We start from the raw sequence: 20359 nt of genomic DNA, 5'->3' as shown, positions 1-20359 counted from the left end.
GTTGGCCTGAGGTAGGATTAAATATATTTAAATAGTGGAGTAGGGTGGTGTTGTTTTTCATTATTTGTATTTGTTAATTTTGTTGTGTGAGTGTAGTGTTAGATGGCAGAGTATTTGTTTATTTGTATTTTATTTATAACGGATTTGGACTCCAGACTAGTAGGTGGCGTTAATGCAACATTTATTGGATGCCATCCGCCCTTAAACCTCATCGGATAATAAGAAGAAAGAGATGGCTAACACTTCCGGCTTATTGTGAGGAAACGTTCTTCGGCCAAGTACATTCGCTATTGTTTACATATTGTGCATTACGTGAAATGCGTCAACAGATTGAGAACGCAAACTACAGAATCTACCGGTGCCGCAAAAAATTGGGTAAAAAACCAACCCTATCTCCATCGCCTACTGCCAAAAAGACCAACAGCATGTACAACCGGTAAAGAAAATGTAAACATGATTTTATTCAACATTCTGCCTTCTAGAGACTGTTGCGTCTTTTTCATAGCGACTTCTTTCAGATACATATCCATGGAGTAACCATCAAATCAAATGTTATTTGTCACATGCGCTGAATAGAACAGGTGTAGTAGACTTTACAAACAATGACATGTTAAGAAAATAAGTGTTAAGAAAGTATTTTCTAAAATAAACTGAAGTAAAAAAATAAATAAGAAAAATAAAAAATAATTAAGGAGCAAAAATAAAATAACAGTAGCGAGGCTACAGGATATACAGGGGGTACGGGGGTGTGCGGGGGCACAGGTTAGTCGACGTAATTGAGGTAATTTGGTAGATAAAGTGACTATGCATGAATAATAAACAGAGAGTAGCAGCAGCGTAAAAGCGCGGGCGGGCAATGCAAATAGTCCGGGTAGCCATTTGATTAGCTGTTCATGCGTCTTATGGCTTGGGAGTATGGCGGTTTAGAAGCCTCTTGGACCTAAACTTGGCACTCCGGTACCGCTTGCCATGCGGTAGCAGAGAGAACAGACTATGACAAGGGTGGCTGAAGTCTTTGGTATTTTTTGGGGGCTTTCCTCTGATACCGCCTGGTGTAGAGGTTCTGGATGGCAGGAAGCTTGGCCCCAGTGATGTACTGGGCTGTTCGCACTACCCTCTGTAGTGCCTTGCGGTCAGGGGCCAAGCAGTTGCCATACCAGACGGTAATCCAACCAGCTCTCTGGTGCATCTGTAGAACTTTTTGAGGATCTGACGACCCATGCCGAATCTGTTCAGTCTCCTGAAAGGGAATAGGCTTTGTCTTGGTGCGTTTGGACCATGATAGTTTGTTGGTTATGTGGACACCAAGGAACTTGAAGCTCTCAACCTGCTCCACTACAGCCCCGTCGATGAGAATGGGAGCGTGCTCTGTCCTACTTTTCCTGTAGTCCACAATCATCTCCTTTGTCTTGATCACGTTGAGGAAGAGGTTGTAACAGTCTGATGTTTGGGAAAAGGACAACATTTCACCTGACCCTAGACTTCATCCAAACATTACACTGTTGATTTTATGTGCATTTTACATTTACTGTACTTTTCACAGCATTTTGTTGCTAACGAAATCTGAAAATACTCTGGATACATTCAGTAAAATGTGGAGTAGGTGCAACATAAGACAAAAAAATGACAAGGGTTTGAGTGAAAAGACTAGTTGTCTCCAAGTGGCCACACACCTCTCCAAACTGTGCACAGTTCCTAAGTAATTTCAATGCACTTGTATGACTCAAAGAAGAGTCTTCAGCTATAAGGTGCTTCTTTGAGCTCCCTTAGCTGTGCCGTTGAGGAACTAGAGCAAGTTTTTTGGTTGTTTGGAACACAACCCTGCATCCCTGTGGTCACACAATTACAGTTGTTGTTTACGTACATTTCGGTCACTGGCCCAACTCTTAACCTGTAAGCCACCTGCCACCCCATGAGTTTTATGATATGGAAATGTTAAGTGCAAATTTGGACTCGCTTGAATGACTTCAAATCAGTATTTATTATCGTTTTAAAGGTCTCATCTTTCAAAATACATTGAGTCATCTTAATTTACAACATTTACAACACATTTGCTAAAGTTGCCCAAGTAGCGGGAGGTATGGGGGCAACTACTTGTTGTGTGTGGTGCTCAAATTCAGAACGGCTGTCAGTCAAAACCAATATAGCACTGTGATGCGCGTAGCCTGAGCTCTGACGTCAATTATAGTGTATACAGGTATGCGTGTAAAGGGTTAAGACTTAATCCCTCTCCCCGAACTGTGTGGGCAAACGTGTGAAGCAGTTAAAGCACTGGTTTAGCCCGATCCTGATACATCCAAATAACAAGTGACGAAAACCTCTTACGTGGAACTAATGCTGCTCGTTATTGGTCTACACGCAGAATCTGCACATGGGAGATTCATTAAGAGTAGGCCTATTCATTTGAGCTGTAAACTCAGTCTGTTTTAAATTGAAAACCTTGTATCCGCCTGCGTAAATAAGCAAGTGATATTGCCATTGGAGCGCACATGTAACATTACCACTAGAGGGAGCCACAGGCATAGAATGTATTTCTTAAACCACTTGGTTTTCCTGTTTCACTTTATTCACTTTAAAAAAATATTGTAATTGTGTACATGTTTCCCCACAGTTTATGAGAAATGTCACATTTTCTTTGATGTTGTGGTGTGTCCCCCCCCCCCCCCCATTCCCTTCCCCAGGTTACCAGTGGGAGTACAAGTAGAGGACAGGCATGAAGCCTGACGGCTGTGCGGGTGTCTATAAGAAGGACTGCCTCTCCCTGCTGTCCAGTCACCCAGTGGAGTACTTCCGCCGGGGCATCCCCCTGCTAGACCGGGGCAACCTGGGCTTGGTGCTGTTACTGCGTCCCATGGGACCCTTCAGCCCAGAGGCCTGTGTGTGGCCAACACACACCTCCTTTACAACCCCGGGCATGGGGACATTAAGCTGGCCCAGCTGGCTATGCTGCTGGCAGAAATCACAACAGTGTCCCGCCTCTCTGACGGCAGCTCTTATCCCACCGTCCTCTATGGGGATTTTAACTCTGTGCCCTGGTCCCCTCTGTACAACTTTGTTAGGGAGAGCAGCCTGGAGTACGACAGCATTCCCATATGCAAGGTGAGGGCTTCATCATCGACATGCCCAGGCTTAATCTGCAGTGGGATCATAAGCTCTGTGGCTGAAGCTGATTACTACAGAGGGAACATAATATTTTGGGAGTCCTGATATAAAATGTGGGCTGTTATAGAATGTTCGTTGAGCTCCTCTCTGTGAAGCGTCATCTTTCTGCAGTATTTGTAGTTCATTTTCAATCTGGGTTGAATGCCCTGTCTTTGCCATCAAATCAACTTTTATTGGTCACATACACATGGTTAGCAGATGTTATTGCGAGTGTAGCGAAATACTTGTGCTTCTAGATCCGACAGGGCAGCAGTATCTAACAGGTAATATCTAGCAATTCCACAACAAAACCTAATACACACAATCTAGTGAAGAAATGGTATGAGAATATATAAGTATCAAATATATGGATGAGCGGTGACAGAACAGCTAAGATGCAGTAGATAGTAAAGAATAGATAGTGAAATTAACCGTGTACAGCAAGTTACTTTACTATGCTAGACAAAACTGTGTGAAGCAACAGAATGTTTCCTGTGTGTGTGTGTGTGTGTGTGTGTGTGTGTGTGTGTGTGACCGTGCCCATTTGGCCCCATAGCCTGGGCGTCACCCAGCAGTTCCAGTATGAGACTCTGCCTACAGGTAACCCATCATTTTACCCCACACTCTCTCAGTGAACAGCTTTAGGCCATTACCAACACTGAGGGAATACCCTTCTTTCCTCTGATCTGTATGTGACGTTAATACTCTTCTCTCCTCCCAGATGGGGATATCTCCAACCTGTCTGTACAGGACTTTGAAGCACAAGCTATGGCAACTATGAACAGGTCAGTTAGCCCCGGTTGCATTTCAGGGTTAAATAATCATTTAGTTGAGACAGACAGTGCCCGTGATCCCTACAGTCAGTTATTTCTGTCAGGTAACTGTGGGAGATCTGATCCTGTCAGGTACTGCACCAGCTGTAGCTCCTCTGACTCACAGCAGACCTTCAATATTAATGCTTTTCAAATCAAATTGTAGTAGTCACATGCGCCGAATACAACAGGTGTAGTAGACCTTACAGTGAAATGCTTACTTATGAACCCCTAACCAACAATGCAGTTTAAAAAAAAAAATAAGATAAGAGATTAAAGAGCAGCAGTAAAATAACAATAGCGAGACTGTATACAGAGGGGTACTGATACAGAGTCACTGTGCGGGGGCACCGGTTAGTTGAGGTAGTATGTACACGTAGGTAGTTATTAAAGTGACTATGCATACATGACAACAGAGAGTACCAGTGGTGTAAAGAGGGGGGGGGGAGCTCCGGTACTGCTTGCCGTGCTGTAGCAGAGAGAACAGTCTATGACTTGGGTGGCTGGAGACTTTGACAATTTTTAGGGCCTTCCTCTGACACCGCCTGGTATAGAAGTCCTGGATGGCAGGAAGCTTGGCCCCAGTGATGTACTGGACCGTTCACACTACCCTCTGTAGTGCCTTGCGGTCAGAGGCCGAGCAGTTGCCATACCAGGCAGTGACGCAACCAGTCAGGATACTCTCAATGGTGCAGCTGTAGAACCTTTTGAGGATCTGAGGACCCATGCCAAATCTTTTCAGTCTCCTGAGGGGTAATAGGTTTTGTCGTGGCCTCTTCACGACTGTCTGATGTGCTTGGACCATGTTAGTTTGTTGGTGATGTGGACACCAAGGAACTTGAAGCTCTCAACCTGCTCCACTGCAGCCCCGTCGATGAAAATGGGGCCGTGCTCGGTCCTCTTTTTCATGTAGTACACAATCATCTCATTTGTCTTGATCACGTTGAGGGAGAGGTTGTTGTCCTGGCACCACACGGCCAGGTCTCTGACCTCTTCCTTATAGGCTGTCTCATTGTTGTCGGTGATCAGGCCTACCACCGTTGTGTCATCGGAAAAGTTAATGATGGTGTTGGAGTCGTTCCTGGCCGTGCAGTCATGAGTGAACGGGGAGTATAGGAGGGGACTGAGCACACACCCCTGAGGGGCCCCTGTGTTGAGGATCGGCATTGCGGATGTGTTGTTACCTACCCTTACCACCTGGGGGAGGCCCGTCAGGAAGTCCAGGATCCAGTTGCAGAGGGAGTTGTTTAGTCCCAGGGTCCTTAGCTTATTGATGAGCATTGAGGGCACTATGGTGTTGAACGCTGAGCTGTAGTCAATGAATAGCATTCTCACATAGGTGTACCTTTTGTCCAGGTGTGAAAGGACAGTGTGGAGTGCAATAGAGATTGGATCATCTGTGGATCTGTTGGGGCGGTATGATGGTGTTGATGTGAGCCATGACCAGCCTTTCAAAGCACTTCATGGCTACAGACTTGAGTGCTACGGGTTGGTAGTCATTTAGGCAGGTTACCTTAGTGTTCTTGGACACAGGCACTATGGTGGTCTGCTTGAAACATGTTGGTATTACAGACATGATCAAGACACTTGCCAGTTGGTCAGCGCATGCTCACAGTACACGTCCTGGTAATCTGTCTGGCCCTGCAGCCTTGTGAATGTTGACCTGTTTAACGGTCTTACTCACATCTTCTGCGGAGAGCGTGATCACACAGTTTTCCAGAACAGCTAGTGCTCTCATGCATGTTTCAGTGTTGTTTGCCTCGAAGCGAGCATAGAAGTAGTTTAGCTTGTCTGGTAGGGCTCTTGTCACTGGGCAGTTCTCGGCTGTGCTTCCCTTTTGTAGTCTGTAATGGTTTGCAAGCCCTGCCACATCCGACGAGTGCCAGAGCCGGTGTAGTATGATTCGATCTTAGTCCTATGTTGACGCTTTGCCTGTTTGATTGTTCGTCGGAAGGTATAGCTGGATTTCTTATAAGCTTCCAGGTTAGAGTCCAGCTCCTTGAAAGCGGAAGCTCTAGCCTTTAGCCCAGTGTGGATGCTGCCTGTAATCCATGGCTTCTGGTTGGCGTATGTACGTACGGTCACTGTGGGGACGACGTCATCGATGCACTTATTGATGAAGCCAGTGACTGATGTGGTGTACTCCTCAATGTCATCAAAGGAATCCCGGAACGTATTCCAGTCTGTGCTAGCAAAACAGTCCTGTAGTTTAGCCGCTGCTTCATCTGACCACTTTTTTATTGATCTAGTCACTGGTGCTTCCTGCTTGAATTTTTGCTTGTGGGCAGGAATCAGGAAGATAGAATTATTGCACATTTAACATGCTGATAGAAATTTGGTCAAACGGATTTAAGTTTTTCTGCATTAAAGTCCCCAGCTACTAGGAGCGCTGCCTCTGGGTGAGCGTTTCCTTGTTTGCTTATGGTGGAATACAGCTCATTCAATGCTGTCTTAGTGCCAGCCTCTGACTGTGGTGGTATGTAAACAGCTACAAAGAATACAGATGAAAACTCTCTCGGTAGGTAGTGTGGTCTACAGCTTATCATGAGATATTCTACCTCAGGCGAGCAATAGCTCGAGACTTCCTTAGATATCGTGCACCAACTGTTATTTACAAAAATACATAGTCCGCCGCTCCTTGTCTTACCAGACACAGCTGATCTATCCTGCCCGTACATCGTATAATCAGCCAGCTGAATGTTGATATTGTCGTCGTTCAGCCACGACTCTGTGAAGCCTAAGATGTTACAGTTTTTAAATGTCCCATTAGTAGAAAATCACGTAACTCGTTGATTTTATTCTCCAAGGATTGCACGTTTGCTTGCAGAATGGAGGGAAGTGTTTTTTTTTTCTCGATCGTCTATGAATTCTCAGTTGAGTGTCTGTGCCGCTCGACGCAGCTCTAATTTGTTTTGAACAGCGTCTGCACATCTGATGCATCCACTCATCCCTCTCTCGCCGTCTCGCTCACTCTGTTTGTATGTATTGGAGAGAAGAGGAGACGAGAGTTGACAAATCCTTCCCGTACAATATTAGCGTGAAGCGAGTGGAACTGCTCATAGGGAGAAGTGACAAGTCTATCCCTGGATGATTTGTTGTTTGTCCAATGCAGTCATTGCAGTGCTTCAACTTCAAGGAGCATCTGTCTGTGTTGTTAAGCCTGTGCCCTGTGTGACAGTGGGTCTCTCCTCCTCCCCATGTCCCACCAGTGAGTCCAGACCCAGTATAGAGCACAGTCTGAGGCTGACGTCAGCCTACTCCCACTACCTGACAGAGGACAGCAGGCCTGAGATCACCACCTGGAGATTGCATGAATCAGGCCTCCATTGTCAAATTGCTGCAGAGAAACCACTACTAAAGGAAACCAATAAGAAGAGGCTTGCTTGGGCCAAGAAACACAAGCAATGGACATTAGCCCGGTGGAAATCTGTCCTTTGGTCTGATGAGTCCAAATTTGAGATTTTTGGTTCCAACTGCCGTGTCTTTGCGAGACACAACAATTGGATGTAATAAATGTATCACTATTCACTTTAACCTTTCTAGCGCAGGGGTTCCGCTAAAAAGGCTGTGTGCGAAATTCAAAAATATTTTTTGGAAATATGTAACTTTCACACATTAACAAGTCCAATACAGCAAATGAAAGATAAACATCTTGTTAATCTACCCATTGTGTCCAATTTCAAAAACTGCTTTACAGCTAAAGCACAACATATGATTATGTTAGGTCATAGCCAAATCGAAAAAACACAGCCATTTTTCCAGCCAAAGATAGGAGTCACAAAAAGCAGAAATATAGATAAAATGAATCACTAACCTTTGATCTTCATCAGATGACACTCATAGGACATCATGTTACACAATACATGTATGTTTTGTTCGATAATGTGCATATTTATATCCAACAATCTCAGTTTCCATTGGCGCCTTACGTGCAGTAATGTTTTGATTCCAAAACATCAGATGATTTTGCAGAAATACTCATAATAAACATTGATAAAAGATACAAGTGTTATTCACAGAATTAAAAATAGACTCCTCCTTAATGCAACCGCTGTGTCAGATTTCAAAAAGTGCTGCATCAGATTACCTGGCCTTCACAATCACCCGACCTCAACCCAATTGAGATGGTTAGGGATGAGTTGGACCACAGAATGAAGGAAAAGCAGCCAAAAAGTGCTCAGCATATGTGGGAACTCCTTCAAGACTGTTGGAAAAGCTTTCCAGGTGAAACTGGTTGATAGAACGCCAAGAGTGTGCAAAGCTGTCATCAAGGCAAAGGGTGGCTACTTTGAAGAATCTCAAACACTTTTTACTACATGATTCCAAATGTGTTATTTCATTGTGTTGATGTCTTCACTACTATTCTACAATGTAGAAAATAGTGAAAACAAAGAAAAGCCATTGAATGAGTAGGTGTGCCCAAACTTGACTGGTACTGTACACTACATACAACACAGGATTTGTTGATTGATTTGTATACTTTAAAGCAGAGTGGGATCTGACAATCAAAATATTATTTATGGTGAGGTGGTTCTTGTAATGTGAACTCTACAGATGCTGCAGTCTGCTTTGCTGCAGTGCAGTGAGCTGTGGAGGTGATTAGTCTCCCAGGCTGCAATTATGTAACCATGACTAGGGCCCTGAGTTTTTCTTCACTAAGATCACATCATTAGGGAAACGTCAGGGCTTTAACCATGGCTGTTGTATGTTACTTCCAGAGGGTCCATTGCCCAGGCGAAGGCTGCAGCTGCTGGCCAGACTGGCCCTGGTGGGACAGACAGAACTCGAGCACAACTCCTCTGACCATCTGCTCATACTGGCCCGCTTCCGCCTCTGCCCCTGAGACTGAATGTCAAGGGTTAAGGATCAGAGCCTGTAGGTCGAAGAACTGGAGAGATCTCTACTGCGTCGAGATGTTTACACTTTTTTTGGTACTTTTTATGTTATTTTACATTGGTTGAAGATATTATGAAAAGAGACATTTTTATATTTGAATGGTTTTAATAAATGTTGACATGAATTCATTTTAGAATGTGCTGCTGATAAGGAATAGCACTGAGAAATCTACATGTTTTATTCATTATGTCATTATACACATTACGCACTTGAGCACATACTATTTGGTTTGATAATATTGGTATTGAAAATGAAGGCTATTATGTTACAGCTATTGTACCTTATTTAACACAATAAAAGGCCTGCAATTAAAGACATGCATATAGTTCTGCTCTGTAATTCTGTCACATTACATCAAATGAGTTCCAGGGATTGTTTGAACGGTACCTTTCAGAGATAACCAAAAGCACACAGGTGGACAGAGAAGCGTCCACGTGCTGATCAGAGAAAAGTGAGCGTTTTCTCACCTGGAGAGGAATGAAAATGAACCCAGGGTACATAACCTTGAGAGATGAATCTGCTTGTGCATTAGGGGAAAAGCTCATTTATTGGAACAGAACAGTCATCTTTGCCTTTAGATGAAGAATCACTGGCCTCCTGACAGGCAATTTCTCTCAACACGTTGGGAGTGTTTTCAATATTCTACACACTGCAGAATCCTTAAGTTTGTTCCTAATATTGCACATCACTCTTTTTCTTTAGACTGAAACTAAGTCAGAGTTTGAGGACATTGAATTTGGAATTTCTTGTAGTGAAAGAAGCAACTCCAAAATCTATTGCATTTGGTTGCCTTATATAATGGCCACATTAGTGCTATCAACCGCCCTGCTCTAGCACACAAACCGCTGCTTGTAAACTTGTATCACTATGTGGCCTTAATTCTGTTTTGACATTGCTCACATTCTAGTCAAAATATGATCAAGTCTGTGGCCAAATTGAATTAGTGTGTGTTTCCTTGCCAGGGACATGCCAAGGTTTATAAACAAAAGTAGGCACTTCACACCCATGTCCCATTCAAATAAACTCAACTTGCTTTGGTTGGTCATCTTTGACTTGTTTTATCTCAGGTTCACATCACTCAAATGTTCTTGTAAATGTGCTGTTCTTTGTCTTTCTGTATTTTTCTCCATCTGAGTTCCTCACCACCTAACCCATACATGGTTGGTGGTGTGAACTGTGAATTAAGGCCATTAGGACTCACGTCTCTGGTCTTAGAGTTCAGTGATGTTCTGCTGATATTGCAAAGCTGCTGCTGCTGCTTTGTGGGATTTCTTGGATGAAAGCATTCACAGGCTGATCGTTTGACAGTTGGTGAGATCCAGCCTCATTGATGATGACTCATCTTCTTGCTTAGACATGGGATGAATCCTAATACTTTGAAGATGATTCCTTTCCTTAGCTCTTGTCCTTTACGCTCATTGACGATTGCCTATTAGTTATTTCCTGTTGTGTAATTTAGATAAGTGGGAATGAGGGATAGAAAACAAGGTCAGAAAGTATTGGGATTTATCACATTTATTTTCCAACTATACACAATGGTGGGAAATGTACCCAACTGTCATAATTGATTAATAGTAAAGATACCTTAATAGAAAATGAGTCAAGTAAATGTAAAAGTCACCCAGTAAAATACTACTTGAGTAAAAGTGTTTGGTTTCAAATATACTTAAGTATCAAAGTCAATGTTATTGCTAAAATATACTTAAGTATCAAAAGTAAAAGTATAAATCATTCCAAAATCCTTAAGCAAACCAGATGGCACCAATTGCATATATATATATTTTTACAGATAGCCAGGGGCACACTCCAACACATAATTTACAAACGAAGCATGTGTTTAGTGAGTCTGCCAGATCAGAGGCAGTAGGGATGACCAGAGATGTTCTCTTGACAAGTGTGTGAATTGGACAATTTCCCTGTCCTGCTAAGCATTCAAAATGTAAGGAGTACATTTGGGTGTCAGGGAAAATGTATGGAGTAGAAAGTACATTATTTTCTTTAGGAAGGTAAAAGTAAAATTTGTCGAAATATAAATAGTAAAGTACAGATACCCCAAAAAAACGACTTAAGTAGTACTTTAAAGTATTTTTACTTAAGTACTTTACACCACTGAGTATACATTACAGAGAAAGGGAGCGAGAGAGAGGTATAACGTTCCCCGGCATTCCATGAGCTGCTTCAGAGATGAGAAATTAGGGATTCATTTTATAAATCGTCTCTCTGTGTCGTTGCATGTCACACACAGCTGGTGTAAACATATTCATAGAGACCTGGCATCCTGTGCCTGACTATATACAGAGAGATATCAGTGCAGTATGAAACCATAGCCTACTGGGGAATATTCTGGAATTTCAGCATTTATATTTACTCCGATGCGGTCAAATCGGCCGGTCTAGTCCTTCCTGTTGTGTAAAGTAATAACAACAAAGACAGAATTAAAAAGATAAATCATTTTTTATTATAACATGCTACAGTTGATAAAAAAACATTGTCAACTGATCATTGTGACAGTAGGAGTTGGGAGGACATCATCTTCCACCAGTGGTAATGCAAAAATAACACTTTGTCATCATCATACATGTAAAAACAACAGGGACAGATTCTGAAGGCTCATTTCAAGAGAATAGTGAGATCTGTTAGCCACATCAGGGCTTTTGAAGCCTCGTTCATACCTGGCGCTAAACATGCATCCTTGGTCCTGATCTTGCCCACATTCTAATTGTGCCTACACAATCCGATCATAATGTATCTTTTGATTGTACACACCGGTCTACAAATGTGGGCACAATCAGGATGTGGACACAATCAGGACAAAGGACGCATGTTAGAACCAGGTATAAACGGGGCTTAAGAAATGCTTCCATTAGTTCTGCTGTTGATCTACCATCAATACTTATCTTCTTCCACTTCAGCCAATGGGACAAAAATCAGCCCTTTCCAGAAAGATATGACAACATTACCAGCCAACTGGTAGCTATAGCGGCATTAGTATAGAGAGAACACTAACACCCAGAGTTCTAGTCACTTACATTCCCATTTATGAGAGGCCAAGAGAACACCCCTCATGAAATGCACTTTAATACAGGAAAAGCAGTCTCATCTAAAAGCTGAGTTACAGCTGTAAACACAAAGTTTAAGTAGAGTTCCACGTCATGCTTAGAAAACAGCTAAATATTCAGTAGCGCTTAGCCCCAACAACATTGCCTTTCAAGTTATCATCCACTGAATGCAGTAGGTGGTGGTACATTATAGTGGTGGCAGCTGTTTTCAGGTTACTCATATTAGGCAGTTATTCAGATAACTTGATTCTTATATATATATTTTTTAAACCACCATTTGGTAAATACAAAATCGCTAAAAAAACCCATCTACAGTCATCATGAGGAACCGTTTTTCTTCAACCGTATCCCGTTGGATGGTATGTACCGTTTCAGGTCTATTTAGTGTTCAACCTGTTAACAAATCAAGGCCTTTGAAAATTGATACTGCTACAATGTGGAGTGTCCTTCTTTAAAATCACACATTGACCAAAGAATGCTACAACATCATCATCAAAACAATGTGTTTTATGTGTTTCCACCACATCAAAACAACAATAAACTGCATGATTAAACACTGTACTGAGTAATATATTTGTTCAAGAAACAGCAAATAATCACCAATGGAACTCATCCATAACATGATTTAGCTCAAAACTAAACGGCTAAGAGTAAAAAAATCAATTTAAGCTCCATCACTTTCAAGTACTACCTTTCAGTTCTCAGATTTGCAGCAGTGAAAGCAGTCTTTTCTCCCCGTAAGTCTTTATTATGGCAGTTTTTAACAATAAGAGTGTTAAACCTAGCCTACATAGATTAGACAAAGGATTGTATTGTGTAAAAAAGAAGCGCATTGTGCTTCTGCATGATTGTAAAACCAAAGTCAAATATTAAGCTGGCTGTTTTGTGCTTAGAGTAGTCTTTCAGACGGCTGGTACCAATGATGTTGGCCTTAATGGTATACTGTCAGACTAGCAGCACCAATCTACACGAATCAAAAAGGATCATATGAAACATCACTGCACTGATATTGTTCAAAATTCAATATAACAAGACTGGATTTCAATTCTGCTGCAATCTAGAAACCATTTGGATTGAGGAAGACATACGGTTATCTATCATTATCTGTTTGATGTGCATAGCTTCTTTAACCAAATGCTACAAAATCTGATATTGTTCAGTTGGCACCCTCCTGCATATCTGATGATGATTTTTGAATACGATAAAAAACATTCCGAACAACTTTGACAATGCGTCCAGGCAGTTAAGAAGGCAAATGAGGAGCTTCGATTTGATTGATATGTCCGTCTTGCGGTGTTCAGTTCAGTGTTTGCATTCTTAACTTCAAGAAAGGCCTCTAGTTAGGAACTACATGACATTATCAAACATATGTTTTTGCATACAACTGTATAGCGAGGCATAAAAGAGTTGACATTTGATTGAACCGAATTTAACGTAACGGGCGTAGAAAGCCGCCTGAGCGGAGACAGAAGTTAGGTTGAAAATACTGTATCCCTGAAAACGGGATGTTAGCGTTTTAGGGCGACTCCGCATAGGCTAGATTCAAACCAACGTCACTGTCAAATTATTTTTGGAATAAAAGGTCATGTTCTGGCTAAGCTCCAAAGCATCATTGTCACCAGCTTTGATTACTTTACAAGAACAATTGCTTAAAACTTGAATTGATCTCTACCAGGGATTCCCAACCCTGCTCCGGGAGAGCTACCGTCCTGTAGGTTTTCACTCCAACCCTATTCTAGCGCACCTCATTCTAATCAGTAGCTGGTTGATAAGTTGAATCAGGTTAGTTACAACTGGCGTTGGAGCGAAAACCTACAGGAGGGTAGCTTTCCAGGAACAGGGTTGGAGAGCCCTGGTTTATGCTGTATCTGTGATAGAGGAGGGCGGGCCGACAGAGACAGAGGGGATAATCTAACCCAGAGCTAACAGGGAGTCAGTCAAGGCTGGGGTTTGCCGCAGTACTCAGCAGGCTCTCTGCTTGACTGCTTTGGTCTTTGGCCCCTCTGGGTTTCCCTCACCCCAGGCCTACAGTACCTCTCTCTCTCTCTCTCTCTCTCTCTCTCTCTCTCTCTCTCTCTCTCTCATTCACTTCTAATCATCACACTGAGCTGCAGCTCAGCCCAGCGCATAACTACTCAACATTCTTTACAGGCTTAGGCAAAACAACAACTATTCAATCTAAAGAATCTTTACATTTTATGAAGGGCTTGAAAAAATAGATATGTCACACTATTTGATCTTTTTTTACATGATGTCAGCATCAAATTCACAGCTTTTAAAGCTCGCTTCACATTGTCAATGTGACTGAAGTGTAACTGTTGATCTCCTTTTTACATAAAACAATGTAGAGCACCCTCACATACAGTATGTACTTCCCTAAAGGCATGAGAGATCTTGATATAAACATAATAGATGTGTATACAGAAGGCATACTATCCTTCAGGAGTAGAGCAATGTTGAAATACTTATGATGTATGTGTTCGTACTGGATGTCAACCTCCAGTTTAGCACTGAGCATAATGTCATCATCTTCACCCTTTTAGATGAGGCTGGTAAAACCCTATAAATACTTTATGAATATGATATACACAATGTATGTTAAATAGATATCCCATTTGAGGGTTTGTGAGGCGGACTGGGGGGGGTCAGAGTGCATGAAAGAAGCACCATGGACAGGAGAGGGTGGGATGGCGGTAGGGAGTCGCGGACACCAGGAGGATGAGTCTCAGATGCGGATCTGGTAGCCGTCATTCAAGGTACTGAGTTCTGCAGGCTTTCGATCCAGAGCTGCAGGTCTGCAAAAAGAGAGAGATCGGACCAATTAGCTTTAGCATCATATATTTTAGAGCAGTAAAAGACAAATAGCCAATCAAACTAAGGCCCTATCACGTTAGCTGATGAACTGTGTTGAACACCTCAGACACACTCAATAACTTCCTATTGAAGTGATGATCCTCTCTCACACACAGAGCAGGTAGGTAAGATGGGGAATAATTGACTAAACCATTTGCTCATGTAGAGAGCCAGTTAGTCAGTTCCCCAGTGTCAGTAAAGTCTGGGGCATCCTTTAGTGTCACGGCCTGGGTGTAATACAGTTTTATGAAGTGTGGTCACGTAGACTAGCTCCCCATAGGTTCTCATCAGCATAGTGCAGTTGTCCTTGGGCTGAGGAGAGCAGAGGCGCAGCATTTTCTGACACACACACACACACACCTTACACCGTCAGGCTATCAGAAGCATCTGATACCTATTGTTGAGCTCAGAGAGTAAGAGTGAGTGATACCAGAATAGCTATTGGGTTTGTGCTGTAAAACAAACACACACATTTAGTTTGTCAGGCAACTCAGAGGGAAATAGAGGAAGAGTTAGAGAAAGAGAGAGAGGTACGGGGCAGACAGAAAGGGAGTAGTGAGAGAAAGAGAGAAAGAGAGAGAGAGAGAGAGAGAGAGAGAGAGAGAGAGTGAAGTATGAAGTGGCAGCAGGACAGTCAGTCAGACAGTCAGACATCACTTTATAATCCTGCGCTGTGGTGGTGCTGTCCTGTCAGCTCAGCCCTGCAGAGTTCTAGCACACAACACTGGCACTGTTATCTCACACACACACACACACACACACACACACACACACACACACACACACAATGCAACCATACTTGGGTTCTCAGACCCAAAATTATCCACACCCACACAGCACCTTCTCTCGGACAATGACAAAGATACATTTCAAAGTGAAGAAGTATTTCTAAAAAGAGGCTTATGGGTTAGACATTCATAAATAAGCACTATCCATAGTAACCAAGGTTTCATATTTCTCCTCTAATGTTGCCTGTCGTCAATATTCTGCTTGGCTCAAAGACCTGAGGGCACTCCTCTTGTCAGTGTTTCTCGTGCTCCATTCCCTCCCTCCGAGTTTATTTCCTGCTCAGCAGGGTTCGGGTTAATTCCACAAATTCAATTATACTTCAATTCTCTCTTGCTGTAAATTCCATTTAATTCAATTCAAATTCCAGATCAGTCTTTGAATTCAGAGATAATTCAATTCTTCTAAATTCCAATGTCAGGTAAATTACAATAATTCAATTCCCAATTCAATTTTATCCCCAACAATTCCACAACTTCCAATTAGATTTCAATTCCCTCAGGCTTTCAGGCTGATGATGTCACTGTTTAATTAGCCTAGCTATACTGCAAATATAGAAATATTTTAAAACAAATCCTGCATTCAATGTTTGATACTATGTGCATTAATTCCATTAACTAGGAAATGTAAAAATACTGAATTCTAATGAAATGAAATGATATTAAATTCCATATATGAAATTCCAATTCAAAAAGTCCAAACAGTCTTACTACAATTCAATTACAATTACATAACTTGAATAATGGTTGAAATTCAAATTGAATTCAACATAAATTCTCCACTTGAGTGAATTCAATAATTAAATTGGAATTTCAAATTAAATTGGAATTGACCCTAACCCTGCTGCTCAGTCTCTCCCATCCACCGATCCCCATCTCCCCAGCTCCCTTCGCCAGAAATAGTGAGAATAAGCACTCATCTCAACATCAAACCACTCCATCAATGCAGGCCGTGTGTGCATGTGTGTGTATGTGTGAGAGTATCGGAGAATACTTCTTCAGTACCCTGGACAGCGCTCCAACTCCCTCCCCTGCTGCTCCGATCAATAGCAATCTGTCTTCCAGGGAGAGGGGGTACACTTAGAGGCCAGGCTTCAACACTCAAAGCACCTAGTCAGTCGATCAGTTAGTAAGACAGCTCTCAACTCTCTCTGAGCCACACCTTTCTCACACCGCATTCTCACATCAAGGCTTCCCAGCAGCCCTTGTTAATAACCCATCTTTCACCACAAGCCTCGGAATTATCATCATTCCTCACCACAAAGAAACACCACTGCTGACCATTCATCAGAATAAAGCCCTAAGTCCTTAGAGAGAGGACAAATTACTTGAGGTTTGGCTTTCTGTTTTAGGGCTGATCAAAACAATTACAACTGTGATGATCCCCTGTAGGGATCACAGTCCAACATGCCACTGCATTGGTTTCTACCCTGATTACACAACATAGAACAAAGAGCTCTGTTGAACAATGATAACTCTGGTTTTGGGCAAAGTGAGGAGAGGCAAGTCTATGCTCACTGATGCCAAAGCAGAAAGCAGCAGAGGTGATGGCAGTGACCTTTTCTGGTTAGTTGAGTCAGTTACCACAGGGGGCCACACTGGCTATGGGACACTCTGGTTGAGGTTACTTGTATGGGCTGACCAGTATTGAGGAGAGAAGGCAGGGGGTATGGAGGGGAAACACAAGGACAGAGGTCCTAGTAGGCAGAGGACTGTTAGCAGACTATGCCACATGTCTGAACGTGGATGACTGCCCAGAACTGAAGGTAGAGAGGGCAGAGGAGGTGGTCTGTGGTGGTTAGGGGTCTCACAGGACATGGGGGGCCGGTGAGCCAGAGTGATCTGTGGTGTCTGAGGCTCCATGTATGGGCCCTAGGCTGGCAGGCAGAGAAGAGGAGAGGCTGCAGGCCTAGACTCCCGAGCTCTGATGAAGAGAATGTATTCTGACAGGCCAGAAGCTCAGAGCAGGAAAAGGACAAACACAGCAGCCAGCCCTTCCCAGACCATTACAGAACAGACAACAGTCAGCCCAGCTGCAGTACAGGCTGCCTCTACAATGTACAGCTAAAAAGGAAAGACAGTGAAGATATGAACAGGAATGAAAATGGCAATTTTGTCTAAAGCAACGGGTCTGACCCGTTCCTGGGGAGGAAATCAACATTTATAATATTCATACACCTTCGTCTCCAGTGTGACACTTCCCACTGGGCACAGACGACAATTCAACATCTATTCCAAGTTGGTTCAACGTCATTTCATTGAAATGACGTGGAAACAACATTGATTCAACCAGTATGTTCCCAGTGGGTTATGACTATTTCATCTCTGTCTCTAAAGTCCATATGCTGCAAAGACCTTGTCTACAAAGTGAAGTTAGTTTCAGACTCTATCTCAGCTTCACATTTGAGTGTTAATGAGAACGATCATGCTGTGCTGAAGCCCACTGCTGAGCAGAGCTCGAGATAACTGCCTTAAGTGCATTACCTCCATATTCAGTCTTTTTAATGGCACTGCTAACATGTCTATGGGTACATCTACTGAACCATTCATCCACAACAGAGGAGATTTTCCAAGCTATTCAGGGATACATTAAGCTCTCAAGTCTAGCTATCATTCTGCATTTAACCAATTAGTTTTAATACGTTCATAAATCACTGTGGGGATAAAACTCCTGTCTTTGCCAATCAATGTTATTTGGCAGCATTCGTGCCATTAAACAAACCCAACATCTACAAATCTCTGAGGCGGCTTTGCTCGATGAGCAGGCAATGGATGGAGAGAAGAGAGCATTAGCAGGCTTCCACAGAGCGGCTAGAATAACATGCTGACCACACCGCCCGCATCACGTGCTTGAGTGTTGCAAAATACATTTACACATTCATGTTATTCAATCATTGCACCCACAATGCTAGCGCATGTCAATGAGCGTCTGCGTAGCAAGTATCTAAAATAGAACCCGCCTCTCGCATCTCCTCATTGGTTTTTAGGAGCATATACCCACGTGGGTGATTGAAAGATGAACAGAGGTCCCCACTCCAGTCCAGTTGGTGGTGGTAATGCACCTTAAAGTTGGTCCAAGTCCAAAGAAGAAGAAAAAGTCTGAAGGAGGAGAGATTACTAGAAACGGACTCAGTTTATCCTTTTATCTGTGGATTAATTGTCGGAGTAGAGGACCTTGTGCATTTCAGGTAAAATAACAACCCAATGTTTATATCCAAGGACAAATTAGCTAGCAACAGCAAGCTAGCTAGCGAAATTGCCATAAATGTTTAATGCTTTTCAACCTGTCCCCAAATTAATATAGTTGGTTCAGATTTTTCAACCTGCGTGTCCTGATCGCATCTGGTGTGGATGGACAAAATCAACATGCACGCGAGCGATGTGGTCAGCATGTTTCTCTCCAATCTTTGTACAGAAATTCTGACAGCTGATTACATTTTCTGAGGCGCTGGCTGAACAAAAATGTATATACCATAGCCAGGGACTCGGATAGACTATGTTGGTTGGGTTTGAGGTGAATAATTGAAGGTGTTGGTGACGGAGGACAATGACGTCTCCCTAGGGGGGCCGTGTAGGCCATTACGGGAAAAAACACATGAATTTCAAATGTGAACACGTAAAGTGTTCCAAAAACACATGATTTCACATGAAATTTCAGGCGAAATCATGTGATTTTTCACATGTGAAATCATGTGGGTTTTTTTCAGTAAAAAAATGTGACATGTACATTGAGGACGTATCAGGGGTTGGACAAGTCTCTCTTCCTCAATAATTAATATCTTACAGGAGGCGACAGGCAGAGAGGTGGGTGTCTAAGAACAAGCTCACAATAAATCCCATCAGATTGGCAGGTGGTACTGAACACATACAGTGCTGTGAAAAAGTATTTGCCCCCATTCGAATTTTCTCTACTTTTGCATATTTTTTTATACTGAATGTTATCAGATCTTCAAACAAAACCTAATTTTAAATCAAGGGAACCTGAGTGAACAAATAAGACAACAATTTCATTTATTTCATAAACAACGTTATGCAACACCCAATACCCCTGTGTGAAAAAGTTATTACCCCCTTACAGTCAATTTGTGGTTGTGCCACCTTTGGCTGCAATGACTCCAACCAAACTCTTCCTGCAGTTGTTGATCAGATTCCCACGTCGCTGTGGGAGAATTTCGGCCCCCTCTTGCATACAGAACTGCTTTAACTAAGTGACATTTGTGGGTTTTCAAGCATGAACTGCTCGTTTCAAGTCCTGCCACAACATCTCAATTGGGATTAGGTCTGGACTTTGGCTAGGCCATTCCAAAACTTCAAATGTGTTGCTTTTTAGCCATTTTCATGTAGACTAGATTGTGTGTTTTGCATATTTGCCTTGCTGCATGACCCAGTTGCTCTTCAGCTCCAGCTCATAGACGCATGGCCTGACATTCTCCTGTAGAATTCTCTGATACAGAGAATAATTCATGGTTCCTTCTATTAAGGCAAGTCATCCAGGTCTCATCTGTCCATAGAACATTCTTCCAAGAGTCTTGAGGATCATACAGGTGCTTCCAGGTGCTTTTTGGCAAACTTGTGTCAACTCATACCAAAGGTAAGCATGGTGGTTGTAGCGTGATGGTTTGGGGATGCTTTGCTGCCTCAGAACCTGGACGACTTGCCTTAATAGAAGGAACCATGAATTCTGCTCTGTATCAGAGAATTCTACAGGAGAATGTCAGGCCATCCGTCTATGAGCTGGAGCTGAAGCTAAAGAGCAGCTGGGTCATGCAGCAAGACAATGATGCAAAACACACAAAGAAGTCTACATGAAAAT

The 20359-nt window shown here is 42.6% G+C and overlaps 1 protein-coding gene and 1 long non-coding RNA gene across 2 annotated transcripts in view; one reads left to right on the top strand and one right to left on the bottom strand.

The window, feature by feature from the left end:
• The first annotated feature begins 228 nt into the window (after positions 1–228).
• Positions 229–9894, top strand: LOC139407793 (uncharacterized). The gene is made up of 4 exons (XR_011634126.1): positions 229–447; positions 2682–3099; positions 3863–3926; positions 8672–9894. It is a non-coding gene; the product is annotated as an uncharacterized lncRNA (long non-coding RNA).
• Positions 9895–11284: 1390 nt separating this feature from the next.
• Positions 11285–20359, bottom strand: part of LOC139407133 (tubulinyl-Tyr carboxypeptidase 2-like) — a 42312-nt gene continuing 33237 nt past the window's right edge. The window contains exon 7 of the mRNA XM_071150560.1: positions 11285–14703. Within this exon, the coding sequence (XP_071006661.1) occupies positions 14634–14703 (70 nt within the window). The 3' untranslated portion in view covers positions 11285–14633. The remainder of the gene's footprint in view (positions 14704–20359) is intronic.

This window comes from Oncorhynchus clarkii, chromosome 4, assembly GCF_045791955.1.
Source record: "Oncorhynchus clarkii lewisi isolate Uvic-CL-2024 chromosome 4, UVic_Ocla_1.0, whole genome shotgun sequence".
NCBI lineage: Eukaryota > Metazoa > Chordata > Actinopteri > Salmoniformes > Salmonidae > Oncorhynchus > Oncorhynchus clarkii.
The sequence above is the reverse complement of the archived record's forward strand: the minus strand, read 5'-3'. Positions and strand labels throughout refer to the sequence as shown.